Genomic DNA, 25,072 nt, shown 5'->3' on the forward strand with positions numbered 1-25,072 from the left:
AGATAAAAAAATCATTGGATTTAGCTCAACTTTACACCCAAAAAAAGAGTCTCAGAAGTGTTGCTGCAAGATTAACTAACTTGAATTGAAAGCCTCTGTGATTAGGAGCGGAGGCATTCGAATGCGAGCTCATCATGAGGACAAATTCATTAAAGCTTGTAAGATGCTCCAGTTTATTAAAGTTTGAAGGCTCCTTGCCATATGAAAACGTTATCACATTTAAATTACTCCGAAATAATTAAGAATGAATGACTGTTTCCTAATCGTGTCTGAATTGAGAGTTAATCGGCCTCAGCCTTGCCATCCTCTACACAAAAGCAACATTTCAAATAAACTCAGTAGCAAATATTTTAAGCATCATTTGGTGCTTTTAGACATAAAAGTGGAAAAATTTAGTCAGAATACTGAATTGCACTTGAGAGCAGAGTTAATATTTATTTTGATACTTTAGATCTATTTGAATGAAAACAAAGCATAGAATTAATTCTTGCAAGGTTGGAGGTCATTTGTTTTTCATCATTTCAAAAAAGTTTTAAACTTCACATTGACCCATGATCATCCACAGATGGCCAGGAGAAATGTAACTTTCATGGTTGTGTCTGATCATTTCTGCATGTCACAACCCTAATTAAAACAAGCTTTATCTGTGTGGTAGATGGATTCAGGTTGGGAGCACCCTCGTTTTCCATTTTAATATTAAGAAATGATTTGATAATCCCTTTTGCCCCATGAACTAGCGATTTGCTAGCAGGCTGAGTCTATTTTTAGGAGATGACTTTAAAGGTAGAAGAGATCGGGGGGCTGGAGAGTTGCATGTTGGAGGGCTTTAATATCCTCACATTGATGGAGTTTTTAAAAATCGTACCTGAGAAACATCTTGACAGAGTCAACACTTCTAGATCCATTAGCTTCTGATCGTGTCTGGCGCTGATGGGAGACCTAAAAAGCCTGTTTTGCTCAGTCATAACCGTGACACTTGGGTGAACTAATGTGAGCTCTTTCGGAAACAGAAGAATGAAGTCACTACCAAACTGTTAGGCACCAAGTTGCATTAGTGAAGGGTTAATGGATAAGTAGGAAGCGGTGGATCTGTGCTTTGTTAATGGCCTAATGTTGCCTTTTAATGGTACGGCGTTAATGGGAGTTCGCTGGTGGATGTTTGGAGTCAGTGAGCTCTCGTATGATCTGCCCCAAGTCTGCCCACAGGCATCTCACAACCACTTCTCCCCTCAGGTCCCGCGGCCTGGGCCCCTCAAATACATAATTCACGACATAATGGATGTGATTTCTGAGTGCACTTACCACCCGATCACTCCAGCCGGCTGTGATCTTAAGAGCCGTCCCCTGCACCCGTGCAGCTCATCTGCTGACGCAATTTATGACATTTTTAAAGAGGTTTTTACGGACGCTCGTGTGGTCGAGTGTGTGGAGGAGAACATTTCAAAGACTAACGATCATGCCACGAGATCAATTTCTAGGAAACCTTATGGCATGTCATTTAGTGTGATTATCACCCTTCTTGTAATGTGCTTTTATCTTCCCCCATCTCCCACGCCCAGAGCAAAAACGTAACAAAGTGACTCCGATACTGCCAATAATGTGAGTCATGCATCAAAGTGTAGGTACTTATACATAGATATTCTGTATGAAAAGGTGTGTATTTGTTTTCCATCTTAATATTATAGTCATAGGGGTGACAAATTAAGCAGTGTTGGGCCACCACATGCTGCCAGAACAGCTTCAAAGCACCTTGGCATTGATTCTGTAACTCTACTGGAGGGAAGAACACAAATCTTTTGAAAGATATTCCCTCATTTGGTGTTGACACGTCTCTCCAAATTCTCCCAGAGATGTTCAGCTGGGTTTGAGCCACGGATGTTACTGACTTAATTGTTAATTGATTAATCGCCATGAATAATTTAACTGATTAAAAATGTATGTCAGAAAACGTATTCTGCATTAGCTGTAGTACCTGACTACACCACCAGGCTGTCATTGGTACTCCGTCAAGCAGGTGGAGCCTGAGTTATGGAACGATCGGCATTGGTTTGTCTGTCTGTTTTTCTGTCTGTTTGTTAGCAGCGGATTTAGATGAACCTTTCAGGTGAAGGTCAGAAATGACACAAGGACCAAGTGATTAGATTTTGGCAGCGATGCAGCTTATAGTCTGGATCCACATATTGGTTAAAGATTTCTGCATCATTGCCAGATAGCAGCACTGCGTCACTGTAACCATGACAACAAGTGAACACTACGTCACATGATTGTGATCCTCCTAGAAATTGATTGTTGAGGACTTATTGGGAAATGATACTAGGAACAAATGATTAAATTGTGGAGGTGTTTCTGAGTGTTTCTGAGTCCCATCAATTCCTGTCGCCCGCTACATATTTAGGTCATGCGATTCAGTATCCATACATAACGTACACATGCAGAACACACGCCTGTGCTCAGCGCAAGGTCATTTTTTTTTTGGTGAGTACATCTGTATTAAATGGCCACTTTTTATAGTGCCGCGATTTCTGCCATGACTTTTTTCAAGATTTCATTCGTCGGAAATGATGCAACGACTGAGCAGCCTTGGCGGAGTACTGCGCTGTCTGAGTGCTTTTCTTATTTAACATTATATTCATTAAAGGAAGCCTTCACTCAGACTATTCACAGGTCTATGTACGCAAACAGAGAGCATTATGGGAATTTGTCTAGTAAAGTAGCACCATGCTGGTTATTGCCTCCCGGCTGAAGCTCCTGTTTTATAGGTGAACTAAAGTGCACTGCAGCTGGTGACATCGGCCATAGTGGATGATTTTGATGTCCACTGAGTTCATTTCTTGCCAGTAATTAATCAACTATTGATTGATAAGGCTGCCAATTGTTGGTTAAGAATGTACACCCCTAGTTGAGATCCGTTATGGTGAAAGCCACAGCAGATGATTCACATCATTTTTATGTCCATCTAACCGTTCAGCGACCCCTCATGTCCTATGAATGGGGCCATTGTCTTCCTGGAAGAGACCACTCCCATCAGGATGTTCCATCTTGGGATATAGGTGATCACTCAGAACTACTTTGCATTGATCTGCAGTGACCCTTTCCTCTAAATGGGACAAGTGGACCCAAACCGTGGCAGCAAAATGCCCCCAACGGTGTAACCGAGCCACCTGATCCCTTCCCTGTAGGGGTCGAGGGTTCAGGTTTTCTCCTTAATTTGTCCCCCATCTGTATTCTATTAAGCCTTATGGAAACATTTATGCTTCTTTTAACTATAATAAAAACTTTTTTTCCCCTTTTTTTTAACCCAGATTTTAGTTTTGTGATAATTTATAGCTGAGCGGTTTAAGCCAAATCAAAGCGGATTTGTTTGCTTTGATCGCACTGTCAGCATCTTTAAAGTGAGAGAGCGTCCTTTAAAGTAACTTGAACATAATTTATTAAAATACTTGACAATGGCTTTCCTTTTAAATTCTCATATTAAACTCATTCATTAATCAAAGGGAAAAAATGAAAGAGATTCTCGGGTCTGTTGCAGAATAGTTGTGAAAGCTCTAAATGTTTGTGTCTTATGATCCGGCATCAAAGCTTGAATGATAGTTTGTTAATAATGAGTCACACAATCAGATTTTTTATATGCATACATATATTACACTTATACATGGACTCATATTCTGCATAACTGTGATGTGCAGGATTTGTCTTCTGGAAATTAATGACACAAGGTTTTGGCAATCTACCTGGCAGTTTGAGGTCTATTTACTTGTTTGGGTCTATGTTTTTCTCATTACCTGGGATAATGGGTCAAACCCAGACAATGTGACAACATGTTGAGCTATTTCCACTGAGTGAAATTTAATGGAAAACTTTGCTGTCTAAAACATCGACGGGAAATATCCAATTTTTTTCTCTTTCCGTCCGTCAGACTCACATACTTTGTTCATTACTTAAACAGAGGGAAACCGAGTGAAAACGATTGTCCTTAATGGACCACAATGCAATGCAGTCACAAGATGTCCTGTGTTTTGAGCTGTAGAGCAGGACACGCGTCTTCCTTTGGGCTTATTATTTCAGTGCGCACGCTGTTTTTTTCTCCCCGCCTACGTGAATAACCCGCAGCTGGTGCAAAGTGTTTGCACCTGTTCTCTGGGGATTGTCAACAGGTATTCTGGGAATTGTAGGAAATCAAAGAAGCCTCAGCAAACAAGATGTGATATGAGTCACGTACTGTTCCCCAGAAAGTCACTCTTAAATTAACACCCACAAAGCAATTTTAAGAAACAGAAAAACGGATCTGAATTTGGTTTGGTTTGATAACATAAAAATTTCAAGATTAAATGATTAAAATTTCTTTTGCACAGCAGTCAAAAGTGCCTCTTAAACCACACAGATCTATGCTATGAAAGATTTTTCCCTAACAACATAATGTTTTCTTAAGGGACCTAGGCGTTAAATACACAAGCAGCTGCAAAACCACCTGAAAAACAAAATAAATCTCTTCCTCCTTCTCGAGCCCTCCTTGCTTTCTTTGTCTCATCTCAATCCCCGATGAGAGGCAGAAGCAGCAACCTGATCCCTCAGCAGCAGGTCTCCACAGGTTCTGAGGCCTCTGTGGGACAAATCTGAACCCCGAGAAAATGGAGCCAGCATTTCCAGACACAAGGCAACAATAGGTGCTCGACAGGTGATACTGCAGGCGTTGCATTAGCCCTGTTCCCGCCCGCCGTAGTCTGGAGGTGTCTGCTGACCACACATGACACAGCACATGAACATTGTTTTTCTTGCTTGAGGGGGAACGAGAGCAATCTATGTGTTGCTCTGGAAAAATATATGCTTTTTTTTCAGTGGAAGCTGCATTTTCTGTCTGCTGAGAGAGCAAGCAAGTCTGACTATTCATTGCTCAGAAAGTGTAAAGATGCATGAAGAGCCCCGATGAGAGTTTGGAGCTTTTCTCCTCTGTGCCTTTGTAGTCTCATGTTTTGTAAACCCTCTTACATACACATTAGAGCTCCTGAATAACATGCAGAATTATCACGAATTCTGTGATTGGATGTTTTGTTTGCCAAGCATGAATGCTTTTGTTGGTTTTGGAGCACAGTGGTCCAAAAATGTGTCCATGCTGCCGGGGTGAAGGAGGGGAGCCATTATGCTTAATAGACTCAGACGAATAATGCTGTGTGTTGTACACTCTACATAATTCTCCATTTGCTGTCCATCCTCCTCCTTAGCAGAACACAGGCTTGTTCTGCCCCGAGGTGACAGACATGGCTCTGCTCTCAGTGTAGGCTAGGAAATTCTGAGGGTTTTTTTGTTGATTTTTTTTGTTGTACTCCAGTTTATGAGATCCTGTTTTTAACAAAAAGTCAGTTGCAGAGCTGAAGCAGTCAGTTGATTAGCTGATTAGCTGGTGAAAAGAAAATTTGTGAGTGTGTGCTATTGTAAACTGAACATATTGGTGTTCTGGTCTGTTAGTTAGACAAAACAAGACATCGGCTTATACTGCAGAAAATCCTCAATTTAACCAGAACCAGCAAATACTAAATATAGTTGATTGGTCAGTTAGTTTAGTGATGTGTTTGGTTCCTGAAAAGTAAAAAAATATAGGTGAAAAATGCCATTTACAATTTCTAATAGCCCACTACAATTCCTTTATTTTGCATTTTTTGCTCAAAACTTTTAAAATATTCAACTAACTGGTGAATATAATAACAAAAACAACCAATATTCACAATTAAGGAGTCTGAAATCAGTATGATTACCAGGTTATTTTTCATGTTAATTTCTCTAACAACTGATCGATTAATCAATTTTCTGAAGATAAGTATTTTACAAAAGGTGTTAACTGAAGAGGTTTTTAGTAAACTCAGTGTTTGAAGTGGATAAATTCTTTAAAGGTTTTTGAGCACAACCCTTAAAAATGATGCGTTGTCTAAACGCTGCACAGAGAGGATGCTGTTGTTTCTGATAAGTGTGAAAATAAATTGGCCTACTCTTCTTGAGACTAATTTCCCATTCCAGTATTTTTTTCATCACATGGCCATGCATCAATTCAGTGTTATATTAATGTCAAACAATATCACACTCTCTTTTCCATCATAAAACTAATAAATGTGTTGGACTTTGGACAGCGTTTCTTATGGAACTTGTAGATAAGAATCCGTAGAGAGTGGATCACTTATTAAAAACAAAAAAGACTAGACAGGCCTAGTTCAGCTCAACTGCAGATAGAGCCTTTGGGGAACATTGTCAGAAAATGAAACCTTTGTCCCAAGATTTTGTGTCCATAAATGAAGCTTCTCTTCAGATTGGCTCTCTGTGAAAGACCTTCTGAAGGTCAAAGAGACACTGCTGGGCCACATCTTGAGGGTGCTGTGTAGCTTCCTGAAACAGATGGTGCCGCATAAATGAGGAAAATGACTCTTAACGGTGAATCTCAAACCCTGGGATGTTCATTTCACATAATGTGGCTTCTGTCGACCGCAAAGTGCTTGCAAAAACTCCTAAGTGCTGCTTATTTTTGCAAAATAGTAATTGCTATTTTGATAAGAAACTGCAGGCATTTATCAATTAGAAACACCAACTATTCTTTCGTGGCAGCTTCTCAAGTGTGATGATTTGCTAGTACTGTATGTCTTTGGATATTGAACTGTTGTTGGTATTAAAAAACAAAATTACCCTGTATTTTTGGCATTAATAGACGAAACAGTTAATTGATGAATCAGTGAGGTAATCAGCAGATTTATGAAGAATTAAATAACTGGATAAACAGCTGATCTGTATGTAGGATTGACAAGGGTATGTGGAAACTAAATTCAACAGACTTTACTGATTGAAAAGCTGGTAAAGCAGCAGTCTCTAGTGTTGTTAGTGGTGCGAACTTTGCAGGAATGACTCTATATTCGGCCCAATCAACTTTCTGTCAAGAAGTAGTAGCTACTGGATGTACTCTGTGGACACAGGAAGTAGGGTTTGTTATGTTGGCCTTCACGATGATGGTGCTGTTGAAGAGAGTAAAGACGGCTACTCAACAACCACATCAAGACAGCGGAAAATTTGATTACATTTTTCATATAGCTCCAATTCGCAGCATCTCGAGGCACTTCACATAGCAAGGTGAAGACCTTACGGTGTTGTATTATAGAGAGAAACCCAACAAATGCAAGGATTCGCTTTAAGCAAGGAGAAAAAAACCTCCATCAGAAGAAGGCTCAGGGAGGGTGGCCATCTCCTTCGACAGACTGAGGTTGGCGTAAAGGGAAGAGACAAAAGGACAGCAGATCGAAAGCAGACAAAGAACACAGAAGTGATGCTCGTTGTCCTCCAAGTTTAACCAATCAGCTTCAAAGCCTCACAGAGCAGTTGTTCAGTGCTGCTCAGAAGTACCCACCACTGAGTAGGTGCTTTTTTCAGTGGTTGGAACACCCACACAGGTTCAGGCCACCCTAAAACAGCCCACAAGTTCATGCAGGGAAAAGCGATTTCATGTCATCCTGGTGGTGGCTGCAGTATACAGTGTTTGGGCGTCATGAAAATGGCAATCCATCCAGCAGTTATTGAATTTCTTGAGCTTGGACCACTGTGGTGAACCAATAGACTTATGGATGAACTCACAACGTCGCTAGCATATCTGAAAAGTTTATATCCGTCCTACAAAAGTTGTGTTTGGTTCCCCATCACATGTTTAAAAATCGGAGAGCCACTCAGCTATGGACATGAGTGTTTTGTGCCTACCAGCTGTTGACAGACCGATATAAAAAATAAAAAAAGCACACAAGCTGATGCCCTTAGTTTTATGCTATAAAGACTCTGACAGGCAATTACAGTGGGAAGGAAAAAGCAAAATTACAGAGCACACAATGTTAACGTTGAGAATGGCTTCCATAGTTCAGTGTGCAATGAAAAAAGATACTGTGAGAGGGATGTTGTGCAAGCTGTGCTGTCAGTTATCCATCAGTGACATGATTACACCCCAAGACAGACGGAGATTGTGAGCATGTAGCTGTGTATTATTTATTTTTTAAAATTTTTTTAAATCTCTCCTCAGTTAGCTGGTCTGGAACACTTCCTCAGCATGAACTGATACTGTGGCAGCATTCAAATATAGTCATGTGCTTGTCATTGTCAGTAAAATATGAGCTGCGGATGTGCACAGAGTGGAAGAGTTGACAATAAAAAGCATCCTATAGAGTTTAAGGATGCAAGTGGGGGAATCTTGGTGGTGGGTAGAGCAATTTTCCAAAACACATGTATGACACGTGTATGACAGCAGTCTGGCAATTTTTCTTGACAACAAGTAATAAAAAGTTGGATGTAATAAATGACTGCTCCTTTGCTCATCTGAGGTGCTCCATGTGGCTAATCACTATTCAGTTCAATTATTATTAAAAAAAGAAAGAGTCAAAGGAGGTCCGGTTTTCTTTGATTTCTTGGTCCTTAGGCAAGCTCTGTTCACTACAAGAATCTAGCCCTTACCTCAAGAATTATTGATCTAGTTGAAGTGGTTCTGTCTGCCCCCTCACCACTGAACTGCTTCTGAAGTGAGGCTATTTGCCATCAAGTCTTTGTGGACATGCGCCATGGGATCTCCATTCACCGCACAATCCTCATTTTCAGCACTTAATAAGTTTGGGCCTTTTCTTCTGGATGTTGCAGCTGGAAGACACACGCACACACACACACACACACACACACACACACACACACGCACACACACACACACTTGCACAAATGGAGGGCGTAAGGTAGCAAAACAGGGATATAGAGACTAGTGTGTGGAGGTAGCTGATTTCCCTGGTGAGCTTATATCTGAGCTGTCGTCACCTGTCTCTTCTCGGGGATAGAGGCGCCTTAATCAGGAACATGAAAGTATCTCCTGTGGTGCTGCCTCCTGTCTCTGTCACTCGCCTGTCTATTACTTGATTTACCATTGCTGGAGTATTAGCTAATTTTCTTTTTGGGTCCTGCATGAGAACTCGGCTTTTATAAGTGAAGAGCAATTCACATCAGACCTGACGAGCCAAGTTATTTCGGCTTTAGAGGGGCTAAAGTGCTTATAAATGATTTGTAAAAATACAGTGAAATTTAACCCAAATCTTTTATTTGGCATCCTGGAGACCCAGAAGGCAGTCTAAGACATATTCCGCATTGTTTTATCAGCTTTAGATGATGACATTTTTCCCAAATCTGCTGCAGAAATCACTGTATTACGTGTTTTGAAGATGTCAGCTGCAAAATGTGGTTAAATACAACAGATTTTCATTCCACTGTGTAAGCTGTGATGTTGACAGTACTTTCTACATCGTCCAAATCCCAAATAAGTCTATTTGTATTTCTGTTGGAGTTTTTAACACCATCTGCTGTTAGTTATTACCAGGACAACATACTGCACATGCATTACTTAGGGGAAAACAGAAGAAATGTCTTTTGGTTCTTGTGTGTGTATTTTTTTTGTTGCACATATGATATGAAATATTTATATATTTGGTGTAGTAGTGGGTTTTTTTGGACATTGCATTCTCCATACAATCCATTTGGTGCTAAAGGGCAGAGCTACCACCTGATGGCAAAATTAGAGATGCACATTGTTACTGTTTTTGAACATTCACCAATAAAAAAGTAAGGAAAATCTAAAGAAAACACTGTTATCACCGTCTGTTGCCCTTTCTTCTTCATATAGACAACAGTTAGAAGTGATGAGTTTTGGTATGCATGGTGTGCACTCTTGTGTGTTTGTCAATGCGAAGTCACTCCGTTCACCTACTTTTGTTGCGGGGGATTACCTTATCTCAGTAAGCAGCAGCAGCTTTGTCTTCTGTAACTCAACATGTGCGATTAGCTCTCATTGTGCAACAGTGTAATCTGCACAGATAATGCCGTTCCCTTAATGCGTACTCTTTTAAAGTTTGCAGAGACACAGCTGTATTTGAATATTCAAACATGTCTATTTGAATTTGAAATGTAAGGAGAATATTATACAGGAGGGGAGATAACCTTTCCAACAGCAGTGTAACCTCAATATAACTAAGTCTTTTTTTTTTTTTGGCAATTGACTGATTCAGCAGAGCAGGTTGTGCAGCATGGTCTCCTGGGAAGTTTTCAGCACAACATTTGCAGACTTGGTAGCCAAGCAGAGAAGCATTTGGATGTTTCCTCGGCCATTACAGTATTCTGGCACCAGAACGGCCAGGTGTAGCACATAATCAAGATACTGACAGATTATTTTTGGCACCCTAAACATCTCCCCAAAATGAAATGTAGCAGGGTGTCATCAAATCTGACACATATGCAAAACTGTGCCCCGATGTCTTGCACAGGGAGCTCATTAATGGCCTCCCCTTAATGTATTCACAATGTCTCCATTTTGCTCTTTTTTTCCACCCAGCGTGTGCAATCTTTTCTGCCTGGATCAGAAAACCTGCACACTTCATTAGATTTACATCAGAAAGACAACACATCGGAGTGTGGGATAGCTACATCAGCATGCTGTGTTCGCACCAGCCATCTACATTACCAGTTCAGGTGGATCGGACTGATGTACAGCCAATTGCTAAAATCTAGATGTGAGCAAGCCTCTGTGAAATGCAGGCACACGTTTACAGTCCAGCAAACTGCCCATTTTGTGCATATATTCTTGGAATATGCATTGCAGCTCAGTAGAACCTGATCGAATGCTTAAGAAATTAAGTATTTAATTCTCCTCATGAATACAGGAAAAAATGTACAAATCCTCAAAGTTGGGTGACATTTCATGAAACAAAATGGCTTATTAAGACTGATCAAAGCATGACTTGATTCTAAAATAAGCTTTTAGCCCATTATACTTCACTTGATAGTGTGAGAGGAACACATTTTAGGTGTGGCAAATCATAGACAATGAGGGGAATCAATGCAGGAAGTAGCTGTAATTGTACTTTCGTTGACAAGTGACAGAGCTTATCCCTGTGTTTGGCGAAGAATTCCTGGTAAAACTGTCAGCGGCTGAAATGTGACGAGGTTTGTTTTGTCCCGTGCTGTCACGATTAAATGTCGCCGAGCCTTATTTAAATGCAGGGATTGTATCTATGTGGGTGAAGTGCTGTGGTAGTGCTATGTGTCTCTCGGATAGGTTTTATTGGCTGCTGTGCTCTGCTTTGATGCTCGCATAAGCTGCTCCTGCTCCATGGATGCAGCTGTAAGCATTGATTATAGTCCCCCACCAGAGATAAACTCTGCCTCACACCTTTTTTGGTGCCTTTTTCTTCCCTTCTCTTTATATTTTGTCTCTAGGTCTCTGTATTGATAATTCCTGATGTTTATCCATCCATTGAGCCTGCTCATTGCACACAGGTGTCACAGTCAATTAGGAATCCTGTGACAAGAAGTGATTTAGCTCAGTCTGCTAACACCTGAGGTTATTTTCACTTTGTGTGTTTGAACGAATAAAGCAATTAAAACATCAGAAATGTATTAAAATAGAAATAAATGACACTCTGTTGCCAGAAATAGACATTTTAGTAAAGTTTAAGGCGTCATGTGCATGAAGCGGCTCGAGTTTTTATTCAAAAAGGTCGTTGTTGGGAAGTGCACCTGTTTGCTTCTCTGTCCTGAAGGCCAATACAGCTTTCATGTCTCTCACATAAATAGCTACAACCAAGAAATCCTGGCTCAAACACAACTTGTGGCACTTAAATTTTATAAAGAACAACCAAACAAGGTGCAACATGTTTATTGGTGAGCCTCAGAGGTCACCTTTCTGGACAGATCCAGACCGGCTGTTGGCCTTTGCTTCATATTTAACCGACACACATGAGCAGCATCAATCTTTTCGTGTCATTTAACCCTCTGCAAGAAAACAAAGTTTATTTCCCAACTATTCTCCTAAAGTGACACTAGTGGCCACAGGGCAAAAAAGAAGTCATACCAGCAGCAGAAATGGCAGGAAACTACTTTAAAAGCAGCAGAGCGATGAAGCAGACATGCCCTGTTTAAAATCATATTATTAAACTGTCTGCTTTTTTTCATCTTCTTGCTGTCATGGCTTTAGAGATGAGCTCTACAAACACCGGTTAGTTGGGCTTCAGACTCGAATGTTGTTTCAGAGCTGACAGCTCATAACGATGAGTGACAAGTGTCAGAGTATGAACTTGTTCAGCTGAGTGTCAGGAGGGCGGCAACAACAGCAGACTTTGTTGACTTGAGGCAAACCGTTTGATTTTGTTGTGTCTTTAGTTAAGTAATACATCACGCCGGTACATAACTATTTTATGGACTTGTTTAATAGTTCCGGATGTGAGAATGAGACTCGGGTTTTAAAGTGTGGGAAACAAAGCAGGCAGACAAACATGGGTGCACCTCTGAACTCGCCCGCTCAGCCTGACATTACATTCAACTGTGTAAACACGCCTCAGGCTCTCATTTGTTACTCTGTCCTGATGCAGACAATGGTTACCATAGTAAAAGTATTTACTTTCATTCAAACAAGATTCAAATGAGCATCACGCACAAAGCAAATGAATTCACTCCATCGCTGCACAACTCTGAGGAAGCCTCCGAGTCTGATGAGTTGAGAGGGAAAGTGAGAGTAAAACTTTTGTCTCAGTGCAGAGGTGACATCAGAGTGTGCAGCTGCTTTTCTTTCTTTGTGCATGAATACAATCAGATCATTTAAGGGCTGAATGCACACAGGATATTTGAGCATCTCCACTGTTTTTGCACTATTCCTGTAAATATCACTGATTTACTAGACAGGGCACTGCTTTGCTTTTTCTCCCTGAACTGCTGTGGAGCCGTTTTGGATTTTCAGATTTATCCCTCCACACACCCACTCGTGCGTTTACCTTAGCCTGAACACTGACTGAGAGGCCTGAAATGTAAATCTGAATGCAAAAAAAAAAAACAAAAAACAAAACTGAGCAACACCTCATTTTCAGTCAGGCCATGGCAGCCTCCTCTTCCCTGCAGCCCTCTGGCTGTAACCCCTCATTGAGACACTTCTGCTGGCACCCTCTTCCCATCCCCCTCTGAAGCACTTTGTCTCCATGGTAATGTTTTGAATGAAATTTAGGGCAGGAAAGGTTTTTTTTTTTTGTTTGTTTTTTTTTTTTTTTACCCAAGGAGCTGTAAAATTAGCAGAACTCTATAGAAACTGCCCTCCTTGTGTGTTTAAGCGAAAGCTAAGTGGTATTGATGAATGTCAGTCAAATACGTACAGAGAAAGTGGGCACTTTGAAGCATTCACAATCGTAACGGATTCCCATTTTCACTACAAAAAAATCCTGCTGTGCTGGAGCTGACAAGATTAGCCCTTCTGAAAAAGTAACCAGAATATGCTTTTTCTCTTGCATCTTGTACAGTTGCCGGTTTGGAGACTGTGAGCGGCCTGTATGGGGAAACGCTGGAGATCCCGTGCCACAATGGAGCCACAAAGGAAGAAGACATTCTCATCACTAAATGGAAATATGTAAGTCACGGTGGAGGTCAGCGGTTTCAAAATGGTGAAATCCGTCTGACACCCACTTATCATGTCTGGACCAGGCCCAGTCTGAGTGCATGTCGCGCATTAGACCATGCATCTGTCCCTCCATATGACGCCGCATGAGGCTGGAGGGTGTGGAGCAAAATGCTGTGTACTCTTTATTTGAACTGGAAGCCAAGTGCCATATTGCGGCAGACATGTAACAAGCTTGCTCTGCTCTGCAGGACAAAGGAGAGGGAATTCCAGGAGACCTGCTGGTCAAGCAGAAAAACAAGAACGCTGTAATCATGGCCACTGATGAATACAAAGACCGTGTAAGCATGGCGGCTAACTCCAGCCTGCTGCTGTCTGCCGCCAAGTTGACTGACCAGCGGACGTTCACCTGCATGGTGGTGGCTCGCGAAGACATCATGGAGTACCCCATTAATGTGATGATCTACAGTGAGTACAAGCTGGCATAAGCCTAAATTAACATTCCAGTTATTAAGTGTGTTAGTGAAGCGCTGCTATGCCTGGCATCAGCAACACTTCCAATAAAACCCTCTTCACTAACACGTTTTTTTCCACAGAGTCGCCGGAAGGCCTGGAGATTTCTGACCAAGCAGAGGCGCTGGAGATTGGCAAACTTACCAAGGTGCAGTTTTTTTAATGATAACATTGCTTATCCCTACATTATATTAGGCAGCAAATCGTCAAGGGAAATCCCTCACTTGAGCGAAGGTATCTTGAGGCCTAACAGAGACCATGCATGTTACTACAGTAATGAGTTCTTTGAAGTGATACTCATGAATTAGTAAAGAGAAGAAATCCCCCCCACCCACTGCAATTAAAATACCCAAAGGGTCTGAGGGGCTTTAGAAATGCTTTGGGCATTTCATGGTCTGCTGCGTAGAAAACTCTTAAGCCCTCAAATGATGGAGAGGAGCTGAAAATGCTAATTCGCTCATGTGTTTGGTCATTTAAAAGACCGACTAAAGGCTGATTTTATTTCTCTCTCAATATTTTGTCTTTGGATGCTGGTTTTCTTTTCTATGTTTCTCAAGTTTTTATTTTATTTATTCCACAGCTCGGAACATGTGTCGCAAAAGATGCCAGCCCAGCTGCAAACATCACATGGCTGAAGAACAATAAACCTCTGGTGGCCGATGGCGAAGGTGCGCGTCCCTCATCCTGTTGCACGTCTTTTAAAGTCTAACATAACATGACATTTGTAAATATTACATACACAGATGTTTGTTTTCTGTCTCACTGTGACAGCTGCTATAAATTATTCTGCTGTGATCAATTGTGCTACACTCACCAGGCGGTATGTGTGCACTGCTTTGGTCATTACACAGCTTTTTCCTTGTCCGACTTCTCACAGAATGTTTGTTTGTTTTATGTCCAGGGATTTCTATTCGAACCTCGGTGCTGCTCGACCCTGTTACCGGCCTCTCAACCACGGCCTCCACACTGGAGTATTCTGCCAAGAAAGAAGACACAGATGCACAGTTCACCTGCAGCACTCAGCCCACCGTGGGCTCAGAGCTCGTGTCCTCTCCGGTGACCTTAACTGTCACTTGTGAGTCACGCTTTTCTTCTGTTTCTAGATGAGCTGTTGTACGAGTAGGCTACTCATCAAAAACTATAAAAAGTTAATACGCTGGCTTAACTTGCCCTTATGAAAAAGTTATTTTTTAGCCCCAGTTGAATGTTTTTTTTTTTTTTTTTACTAGTTAGCACGGTATCTTACAAAAAAAACCCACCTCATACCCTTTGATGATATTCAATGTGAAGTTAGGCCATGTGCTGAGGAGCAGATGGTTGGTTTTTGTTATAGATTAGGATCCAGCTGAGGATCCAGGATTGACTGTATATAAAAGATGGATGTAGCCCTCAGGCCTGAACAGCCAGCAGGGGGCAACTCCTCAGGTTGCAAAAACAAAACAGATTGGATGGAATATCTATGAGAAAATGATCTGACTTCTCACTGGATCTGCTAATTTTTAAAACATTTTCCAAAGAAGTTTATGGTTCTCAATTGCTAGTTTTAAGACTTTTTTAATGCAGCATGGTGTTTATTTTTTAAATTATGGTCCCATTTCAAGGAAAATGTATAATAAATTAGGGTATGTTTAAGGGCACGGCCATAACAATAGTCCACAAACCGATGAGTGACATCATAATCACTACATCCGTCTCTTTTATACAGTTTATTGGGTCCAAGCATTTTCCAAATCTCCCCAAAGCAGTTTCATAAAAGATTGAAATGTGTGTTTTTCTTGCTGAGAGTTTAAGATTGAAACAACTCTCACTCTTGTGTGCTAAATGCAACATCTGCAACCAGCAGATGGGAGCCTTAAAGACTGCAAACAGGTGGAAACCGTAAATCAAGCCCTCTTTTAAAAACTGCCTTGTTTCATATGCTTTGTACAAATTTTTAAAAATGACTGAGCTTTAGAGGTGCTCGTAGGTAGATTTGTTACCCTCATTACACCTGCTTCCACTCTTTCTGCTAAACCAAGCTACTGGCTGCTGCCTGTAACTTCCTACACATATGAGAGGCTTTACAAAATGTTCAACTATATCTTTCAGTATATGCTTTTTCTCTTTTGGCTCATGTACCTCTTGACTATCACAACTTTCTCTTTTGCAGAGGATCCAAATTCCAGTGGAGACTAGACACTTTTGATGAGTTCTGCCCTCAAACAAAGGGAAAATAGATATTTATGCAGCTTTCAAGGAAGCACATATTGTCTGAATTTGTGCAATTTGTTGAAAATATGAAAAGTTATAAAAGCACTTTGCAGCAGGGCTTTTTTTTTTTAACACTCTGAAAGACACTGTGGTCACACTGTTTAATACCAGCTAGATCTGTTTAAGATTCTTCTTATTGATGTCTGTGCTTTTTCACCCAAGCGCATGACAAGCTGCTTTTTCTCATTTAAAAAAAGAGTATCGACACAGAAACTGTGATGCTGTTTTCATTTCTAAGCTTTAGTTTTATTAGCTTTATTAACATTGTTATGTTTCTGCTGATTTTATTATATTTCTGGTGAGTAAACAGCTGCCAAATCTCATTTAATATGACAGGATAGGAATTTAAAAACACAGTGAAGGGAACGCTGGTCTGACTGTTTAATTGAAGGCGAGCTTTTTCACATCACATAACACAGCAGCAGCTCCTGACCCATAAGAAGACCAAAAAACACTCTTTGCAGCTTCAGCCAGTCGAGACAGACAGCTGTCTGCCCTTTTTTTCTTTTTGAGGCTGCATCAACGCTTTTTTTTTCTGTAATTCTTTCGCTTCCAGCCAAGACAGACAACATTAATGACACCTTTTGATGGATAAAGTTAAAAAATACAGGTTGGATTCTGTACCGCTGCAGTGAGGTTTATCCCGAATGCAGCATTAAATATTGAAGTTACCTGCTCAATGTGGCTGAAAGTAGAACTTATTGGAGTTGGAACACTTTCTTACAAGAAATTCTTGAAAGAGCTTGCCTCAGATCGAGCAGAAACATTGCATTTTGAAAGGATCGTTTGGTCGAGTGCCTCAGATTATGACTGCAATTCAGCCATCTTCTCAGCGTCATTTTGAACTTGGTCGTAACCAACACTGAGGCGCAAAGTTAGAGATTTCTGTGGCGTCACTCTGCAGTCGGCCAGTGGGGGAAACACGCTCCACTTGTTACGCCCTCCACCCTCGCATATGGCACCTCTCTGACTTTCTGTCTAATATTTTTCTGCCCAGACTCCACAGAGAACATTGTCCTTCAGGTCATTGCTCAGGACCCTCTTGAAGAAGGAGACAACGTGACTCTGAAGTGTGTTGCAGATGGAAATCCAGCTCCCACCAACTTTAACTTTCACCTTCAGGTGCTCCTAAATATCACTAAAATTCCTTTCTTTCATGGTTATTATGAGAGCTTAGAAAACTATTTAATTCAGGTGTTTTTTTTCTCTTCGGCGAAGCATCATGAATGAACTTACCTGACATTTTTGTTGATTTTATGTCTTTGAAGGGAGAAATGGTGAAAGTGGAAGACTCAAACACCTACACCATCAGAAATGTGTCTCGTGAAACCAGCGGTGAATACAAATGCTCTTTAATTGACGATCCCTCAATGGAAGCCTCCAAGGACATAACAGTCAACTGTAAGAAAAAGCAAAATTGCTTTTCTTGAAAAAATAACAATTCAAAAATTCATTGCAATGCATGCAATTTTGCCTGCATCATTGCAGATAGAAGTTCTCTTATGTGCTAGCAATTCTATTTGTTACAATGAGAGCGAAAAGTGTTTGTTAATAATAAGAAAAGTCCCAATATCTGCCTTTTGCCAGACTGCCTTCTTGTGATTTGTGGAGGAAAAGTGTTGTGTCAACTGCACTGCGTCTAATAAGCTGCATCTGCAGGGCTGTGAGCCAAGTGCAGGGCTGTATGGTTAACAACAGAAATGTTTCGACCCTTATCAGGCCTCTGAACCATCTTCTCGCCTTCCTCTTCTCTTTTTAGACCTAGACATCAATTTAAGCCCCTCTGGGAACATCGTTGAGCATGTTGGCGAGGCCCTGGATCTAACTCTCAAGATTGATTCTTCCGGAGAATCAAAGGTCTTCTGGACAAAGGTAGAAAAGGCAATCTGTTACACAACAAAGCTCAAATTGCCAAGTAAAAGTTTGTGCCTGTTATTGACAGCAGTGATATTCTCCTCCATTTAATTTAGGATAACATTATGCTGGACAAGGAGCCGGAGTTTGCTGCGCTCACTTACTCGGACTCCGGTAGCTACGAGTGCGAGGTGACGATGGGGCTCCTCAGCCGAAAAGCTTCTTTTGACCTGATTGTGGAAGGTGAGAGTATAAACTTAACTAAAGTTGAGAGAAGACGGAGATTAAGAGCCAAAAATGAAAAGCAAAAGTTTGAAACCTACCTGTAAAGTTCACAAATTATTAATTATATTGTGTTTGTTTAATTCATGCAATAAATCAAAGCGTAAAAAAACAACCTGTTGTGGTTTTAACCGGCGGTTGAAATCAAAAGAGACTCCTGATAGTTATTCACAGCCACGACTTGTTTTTACGCTTCATTTGCTCTATAGATTAAACATACATGACATAGTCTGTTAATTGGGGAGCTTTGGAGGTGCTGCTAGGGTTTTTTTCCCCTTCAAACTGAGCCAGGCTCCGTTTCCCCTTGTATCCAAGTTTTAGCTGCTGGCTGTGGCTTCATATTTAACACACAGAGTGGCATAATTCGGACGCCTCTGAAGATTTACTGTACGTCCTGCTTCAGGTGCTCCGGTTATCAAGCAGCTTTCCAAGCAGCTCAGTGAAGACGCCCAACATAAAGTCCTAATTTGCGAGGCTGAAGGGTCCCCGAAGCCGGCTGTTTCCTGGAGCATCAACGGCACCTTGGTATGCACGTTCACATGCTTAACGCTCAGCCTTCATCAGGATCACATGAGATTCCTTCACATATAATTGTTACCCTTTCTGAAAGTCATATTCATCAATTTTCTATAACTGCACATACATTTATTCATCCTGATTAAAGATTTAATTTTTCTTCCATCTGTGCCAGCACAGACACACAAAAATGTCCTCTCATTCTGCCAGGCTTAGAAGCAAACATGCTTTATTAATAGCAGCATATACACTACACTTGGACCGTAATTGTAAATGTATAATTAGTATATGTATTATTCAGCTTATTGTCGCATCATAACAAGCAAGACAACAATTTTTTTGTAGATAGAAAGTTGTTGTGAGTAATTTACAGTCACAAATCTGTCTTTATGGTTGAGGATATAACACATCTTCGAGATTTCACAAGATTTAGTCGGATTTCCAGTGCAGTTAAGGGCACTTTCTTAATAGATACATGCAATTACCAACACATTCTGTTGTGATGCTGGATGTAAAATGTTAATATATTAGCTGCTTCTCAAAGTAGATTTATTTTTGGCAGGTAGTTGAGACTTAAGTTTGTTCATGGATAGATGGATAGATAGATGGACAGTGGGGAAATTTTCCATGTCACAGCAGCAGATGGAAAAAAACAAGTACAAAGAAATAAGATATAGTCACTTTCTCCTTAGCGAAGAAATATAAATGTTTACAGAAAATTTTATGTGAAATTGCACATGGTGTCCTTATTTATTCATTTTTTACAGTGAGCGTGTAAAACAAATATAGTGTAGGCATATGAAATTGCAATTACAGGGTTGTTTCTGGTTGAAACTAACCATTTTCTCTCTTCTCTGGGTACGTATGTTCGCTCTGTCATGTGACAAAAAAATCAGAAGCTTTTAAGCTGCGCTTGCCTGAACTGCAGGCAGTGTTACACAGATTAGATTGGAGACAAGTATGGAAACAAATAAAAAATGTAATTTGTAAAGAAATATCAATAGTTTATAGAGTCAAATAGTTGTGCATATTGATTCCACCTTTTTCAAGTTTTTCCAAATTTTAAAAAATCTAAGAAATTCCACTTTAGCTTACCCTTTTTTATGATCTAAGGCATTTTAACTGTGTCTTTCTGCACAGAGGACAATGTGAGCTTTCTCTGCTTCTTGCCATGGTTTTGCTACACGAGGTTCAGCGAGTTAATGAAAAACTCAAAGTCAATTTGAGCAATTTACCAGAAAATGAAGCTGAATTCATTGTTGCTTCATCACCTGTTGATCTCTTCTGTGTAAGAGGCGGTTTGAATCCAGCAAACAATAAATCAACTATATAGACGTGTAGTTCATAAATGTAAATGCATGAAAAGAGCTATTGTGTGAACATAAACACCACTTGATGTAATCACCTCAGCAATTATAATTTTACAGCCATGATGTGTATCTTTTCTGCAACAATGGTAAACAATGTCAGTGCTGCCTTAAAAGGCTGTGCTGTTGTTGATGTCTGCCCTTTGCTTTAATAAGCCACTGTGAAAACCTGTGAAATGTGCCAGCGTGTGGAACTGCTCAACCTCGTGTTTAATTTCAGCGAGTGAACAACAGAATTTATCATCATTGTCATGGCGGACAGCTGCAACCCATCAAGTAATGACAAGCCGATCTCTCAGTGGCGGATGATGGAGGAAGAGTTTCCCTCATGTGCTTGTTAACTTGCGTGTTTTCCCACACTGGTGAAGTAACAGTTTATTAAAAAGGCAAGATGTGCATCAGCTTTAACAAGTCACCCCTACATCCCATTTATTCATGAGGTCGTCCTCATTATCATCTTGAGACGCACTTGCGACCAAAAATAAGTTTTCAAGTTACCATTAAGAACGCTATGAGTGTCTTGTTTCCCAACCTTTATTCTCTCGTTGGTGAAATCAATGCTGGTTGTCATAGTGATGCATTCTCGTAATACTGTTCGTATGCAAGATGACAACAAGTTTGACCTCCGGTAATAACGGCAGTGACATCTATGGATCCCAGCATCTACATGTTGTCCACAAAATGGCCAGTTTGTATTGCAGATGGCTTTCAGCAGTTGAAAGGAAAACCAATTCTGACTTCATTTAGAGCCCCAACCAGTATGTAGTTTGTGATTATTTTTGAGATGAACCACTGCTGGGCTCGCATGGCTGTTAAAACGTGATGGCGTTGTTTTCCCCGCAACAAACCCATGAATAACATCAGCAGTAGATGTGAAGGTGGGATTAAACGGAGGCAGTCTTAGTCCTGAGACAGTCTCTGCTTTGCTTTTTGTACCGCAAAGTAACTCCCTGTCACGTGCACGCTGTTAGTAGCCCCCCTCTGCCTGTCACTTTTTTGAACTTATCTAGTCCGACCATTTCCAGGCGGTTGTGCTGCTCAGTGTTTCGAAACAGTAAATTTCTTCATTTTCTCTGAGGCTCAAACACAGTATTTTCTGCCATACTGTCATGAAGACAAAAATTGTCTGTTTTCTCTAAATGGAACTTTTTTCTCTTTTTTTCCCCCACCTTTTGTTTCGCTGCTGTACCTGTGTGCACACTGATAGCAAGAGCCACCCAGTGAAGCAGTGTGTGACTCACATGTGAACCCGGGGGTGGGTGCAGGATAGTCCTTTCAGTCAGTTTTAAACCACAAGAATCACCTTAAAACCTCAACCTGTGTGTCTTAATTAATCAATTCCAAAGGTGCGCACAACTCTTTCACTCAAGAACAATGTGTTGCGGAGATAACACACATTTCTACAAATCCAACATATTTTTTTCCCTCCTCCTCTTATATCCCATTTTTTTAGCCCTATTCACTAGTAGAATAATGTCAGGCTTGAATACAGGCTCGGTAATGGGTATTTACAAAATTGCCACATCCTCTTGTATATGTAGAGGATGCAAAAAGGGTGTTGGCAGTTTGTCTTTGTGTCTGGGGTTTTCCTCTGAGACTCAGGAGTCTACATCCCAGAGGCACACATGCTGTTTCTTTGTCATGGAAAAGGCTGAGTCACTCATCAGTCCAACATCGCCCCCTAGTGGTGCGAATAGACCCTCCTAAAATCAGCCTTTCTGACGTGTCAACACTAACACTTGTTTTTTTATTTTACTCCCCTTATCGTTCAGCTTGATGAGAGTCCCTTCATCAATGGAAAAATCACACACAAGATCAAGGTCGTGCCCTCCGCAAATCTAACCGTCTCTTGTACAGTGTCCAATGAGTTTGGCATTGATACCAGAGCCATAAATGTGTCATCTTGTAAGTACAAAGTGACAGTAAAGTCGTCTTCGCTGTCTCTACTTCATAATTTTTCTTACTCTGATTACTCACTCTTTCTGTCTGCATGTTTACTTAACATAATTTTTAGATGCTTCAATGGTAATTTCGCAGAAAGAGCCATTGAATTTAGGATTTTTTTTTTTAGGGTTAGGGTTAATCCCTTTACAACCTATCAATTCTTTTGGGTCATTCCAACTCAGTTCACCAAAGGCCCCATGCCTGACCATCTTCAGATTGACTGCTTTCTTATTTAAGTGGTGAATATTGATTTAGTTAACCTTGTGTAAAACCTGGGGACAATGGTACCAGTAGTTTTTAAGTTAAATGCATCAATCTGCGGATGAATGTTTGAAGGGCCATAACTTGAGAAATAATGCAGCTAGAGTCCTGAAACATTGCAGGCTCATTGATATATATACATATGATAGAATGATACAAACTAACTATATGATGGTGTAAATTTGGTCAAAAAATTCCTATGTTTCTGTCTACCAACTATAAAGCCTTTATTTTTCCACACTAAGAACCAGATTTTTTTTCTCTTTGTGATTGGCACCAACAGGAGCTTTAAAATGCTGAGTGTAATGCCAGTGAAAGAAATCTTTTCGAGGAAAAAATGATTGAATTTTTTTGAATGGCCAATATTAGTACAATCACTGAGCAGTGACCAACATTTTTACACATTTTACTTAAAAAATCAGACATATATGAGATGGTCGGGTGTGAACTTTATTTAAAATTTGGTGAAGTGAATTGGAAAGACCCTTTTGATTTATTTAGCATATTTATCTTACTTTAAAGCAACAGTCATAAAGGATAAAACTATAATATAGCCGCTAAAGCTCTTTTCAAGGTATTTAGAGGTTATTGTTCTACTATGCTGGTGATACCGTAGCTGTCAAACTGTAACTGATGCATGCGATTAGCACTTTGTCCATGCTGTTGTCTACAAGTGCTTTTATCATTCCTTTGCGCTCTCCTGCTTACTCATTCCTGTGAGTTTGGGACAAGCATTTTCACACCTCTTTCCCCTCCTTCTCGCTCTGTGTTTATATGTTGGGATGCTGGATTTAATCTGTTCCATCTTTGAACTACTTGCATGCACATGTAGAGTAGAAGTAGCAAAGTAGTCTTTTTTATTTTGGACTTTTTGGTTGGACTTTAATTTTATTTTATATCTGATTTCAGTAAATGGGGAGGTGAGAATGGATAAACAAGGTAAGTTGTAGTGGTCTTCTTGCTTGTAAGAAACGGTGGGAGGGGGCTGAGTAAAAGCTTCAAGGCAATCAAATGTTCCTCGCTAGAAAGACGTCTGAAATATTTACCTGTTACAACGCTTTTGGACTGTACAGCTGGAAAGTCAGTGTTTAAACAGAGTATTTCTTGAAATACGATGCAGCTATGAAGGAGTGAGAGGAATGGAGCTGCCAGCATCCTGACAAGATGTCAACATTGCTCATAATCTCATTGGCTGATGAAATTTAAGTGGCGATTATCTGTCATTGGCATTTAATCATGTACAGTGCGGATGTGTCCATTCATTAATGCTTTTACAAGCATGTGATTGCTTTTTTTTAATGCCTTCTTTCCATGCATTTAAGCTGGAGTTTATCTCAGAAATGTTTGTCTCAGGTTTCTGATATTTCTGTTTAATATTTTTTGCAGATCAATTGGATGACAGTGACCAAACCAAGTTGGTGGTTGGAGTTGTAGTCGGGCTCCTCATCGCCACTTTGGTTATAGGTCTGGCCTACTGGGTTTACATGAAGAAGTCAAAGTAAGGAGTCATTCTGAATATTTCTGCACATACTGTCATATAACAATGCTCCTCATCCTCATAAAATTCATCATAAATTCACTTTTGCCAGTAACCTTTTGAGATCATATTGCCATTTTATGTCAGTGATTTTCTCACACAGACCAACTTCACATCCATCTATGACTGCTTTCATTTCATACATTATGCCCATTTTTAACTTTTAAATCACCAGACCAGTTTGAAAGGCATGTAGACTGTAAAATATCAAAAATGCCAAAATTGTACAATTTATTAGAGCTACAAACTGTAAAAACACAAAATATTACTGGATTTTCATCTACCCAACAGTGCTCGAACTAGTCATCTGTTGCATGCTGTTCTATTGGGAAACCTAACTAAATCTAAGCTTAAAATTGTGATTTTTAAACAAAATTACACTATTTCATTGTTTTGTTTACATTTTTGTCAAAAAAAATGTCCACTTCCATTTGGGTAAAAACCAAAACATGCTGTGCGTCTCTGCCCAGCTTGTTCTTATTAAGTCATAGCTGTCTCAACTGTGACCAACAGTCACAGGACAAAAATTCAAGGACTTTTCAGCTGAACTGCACATTTTGTTTACAGGCTAGTAATAGTAAATAAAATATCTATAGTATGTAGAGACACCATTTTCCCCAGTATTGGTGCCATGTTTTGCATAAATGTTGTTTATGTTAATTTCATTTTTTTTGTAGAGATAGCTAATCAAAGAAATTCAGCTATATTTTTCTGTGGTTTATGATTTATGCACAGAACAAATTTTTAGTTCTGCTCAGTTCTGGCCACAGTTGTACTGTTTCCATAGAGGTGCAGGATTTATATTGTAGTGAAAAATGAGCCCCCAGTGACCAAAAAGCACACAGAAACTGCTTGGAGTCAGTGTGTTAAAAGTCATGCAATATGGTAGTTTTGACTTGTTAAACCTTCTGTCCTATTTCCACTCTCCGTTAACAGCCGCACAGCTTTTATTTAGATTCTCTACAGCCCTATTTAAAATGTGTATTTGTATGTATTTGCAGTATTAAGGCAGCAAAAAGCAATTAAGCAGACTACAGAAAAAAAGACAGTTCCTCCCTTGAAATGTGATGTATACTTTATCCTCTGATCTAAACTCCATCACTTATTTTATGAATCCAGATACGGATATGT

General features: G+C 40.1%; 1 protein-coding gene across 2 annotated transcripts in view; it reads left to right on the forward strand.

Moving 5' to 3' along the window:
- LOC111565113 (CD166 antigen homolog) overlaps window positions 1-25,072 on the forward strand; it is a 41,950-nt gene that overhangs the window by 13,014 nt on the left and 3,864 nt on the right. Inside the window, exons 2-14 of one of the 2 annotated variants that reach the window (XM_023265111.3) lie at window positions 13,323-13,429; window positions 13,669-13,885; window positions 14,014-14,078; window positions 14,511-14,598; window positions 14,832-15,005; window positions 17,178-17,302; window positions 17,449-17,581; window positions 17,940-18,052; window positions 18,151-18,277; window positions 18,720-18,841; window positions 21,972-22,104; window positions 23,314-23,343; window positions 23,791-23,902. In XM_023265111.3, coding sequence (XP_023120879.2) covers window positions 13,323-13,429; window positions 13,669-13,885; window positions 14,014-14,078; window positions 14,511-14,598; window positions 14,832-15,005; window positions 17,178-17,302; window positions 17,449-17,581; window positions 17,940-18,052; window positions 18,151-18,277; window positions 18,720-18,841; window positions 21,972-22,104; window positions 23,314-23,343; window positions 23,791-23,902 — 1,546 coding nt within the window. The remainder of the gene's footprint in view (window positions 1-13,322; window positions 13,430-13,668; window positions 13,886-14,013; window positions 14,079-14,510; window positions 14,599-14,831; window positions 15,006-17,177; window positions 17,303-17,448; window positions 17,582-17,939; window positions 18,053-18,150; window positions 18,278-18,719; window positions 18,842-21,971; window positions 22,105-23,313; window positions 23,344-23,790; window positions 23,903-25,072) is intronic. The other variant, XM_023265112.3, reaches the window with a different exon arrangement.

This window comes from Amphiprion ocellaris, chromosome 7, assembly GCF_022539595.1.
Source record: "Amphiprion ocellaris isolate individual 3 ecotype Okinawa chromosome 7, ASM2253959v1, whole genome shotgun sequence".
Taxonomy (NCBI): domain Eukaryota; kingdom Metazoa; phylum Chordata; class Actinopteri; family Pomacentridae; genus Amphiprion; species Amphiprion ocellaris.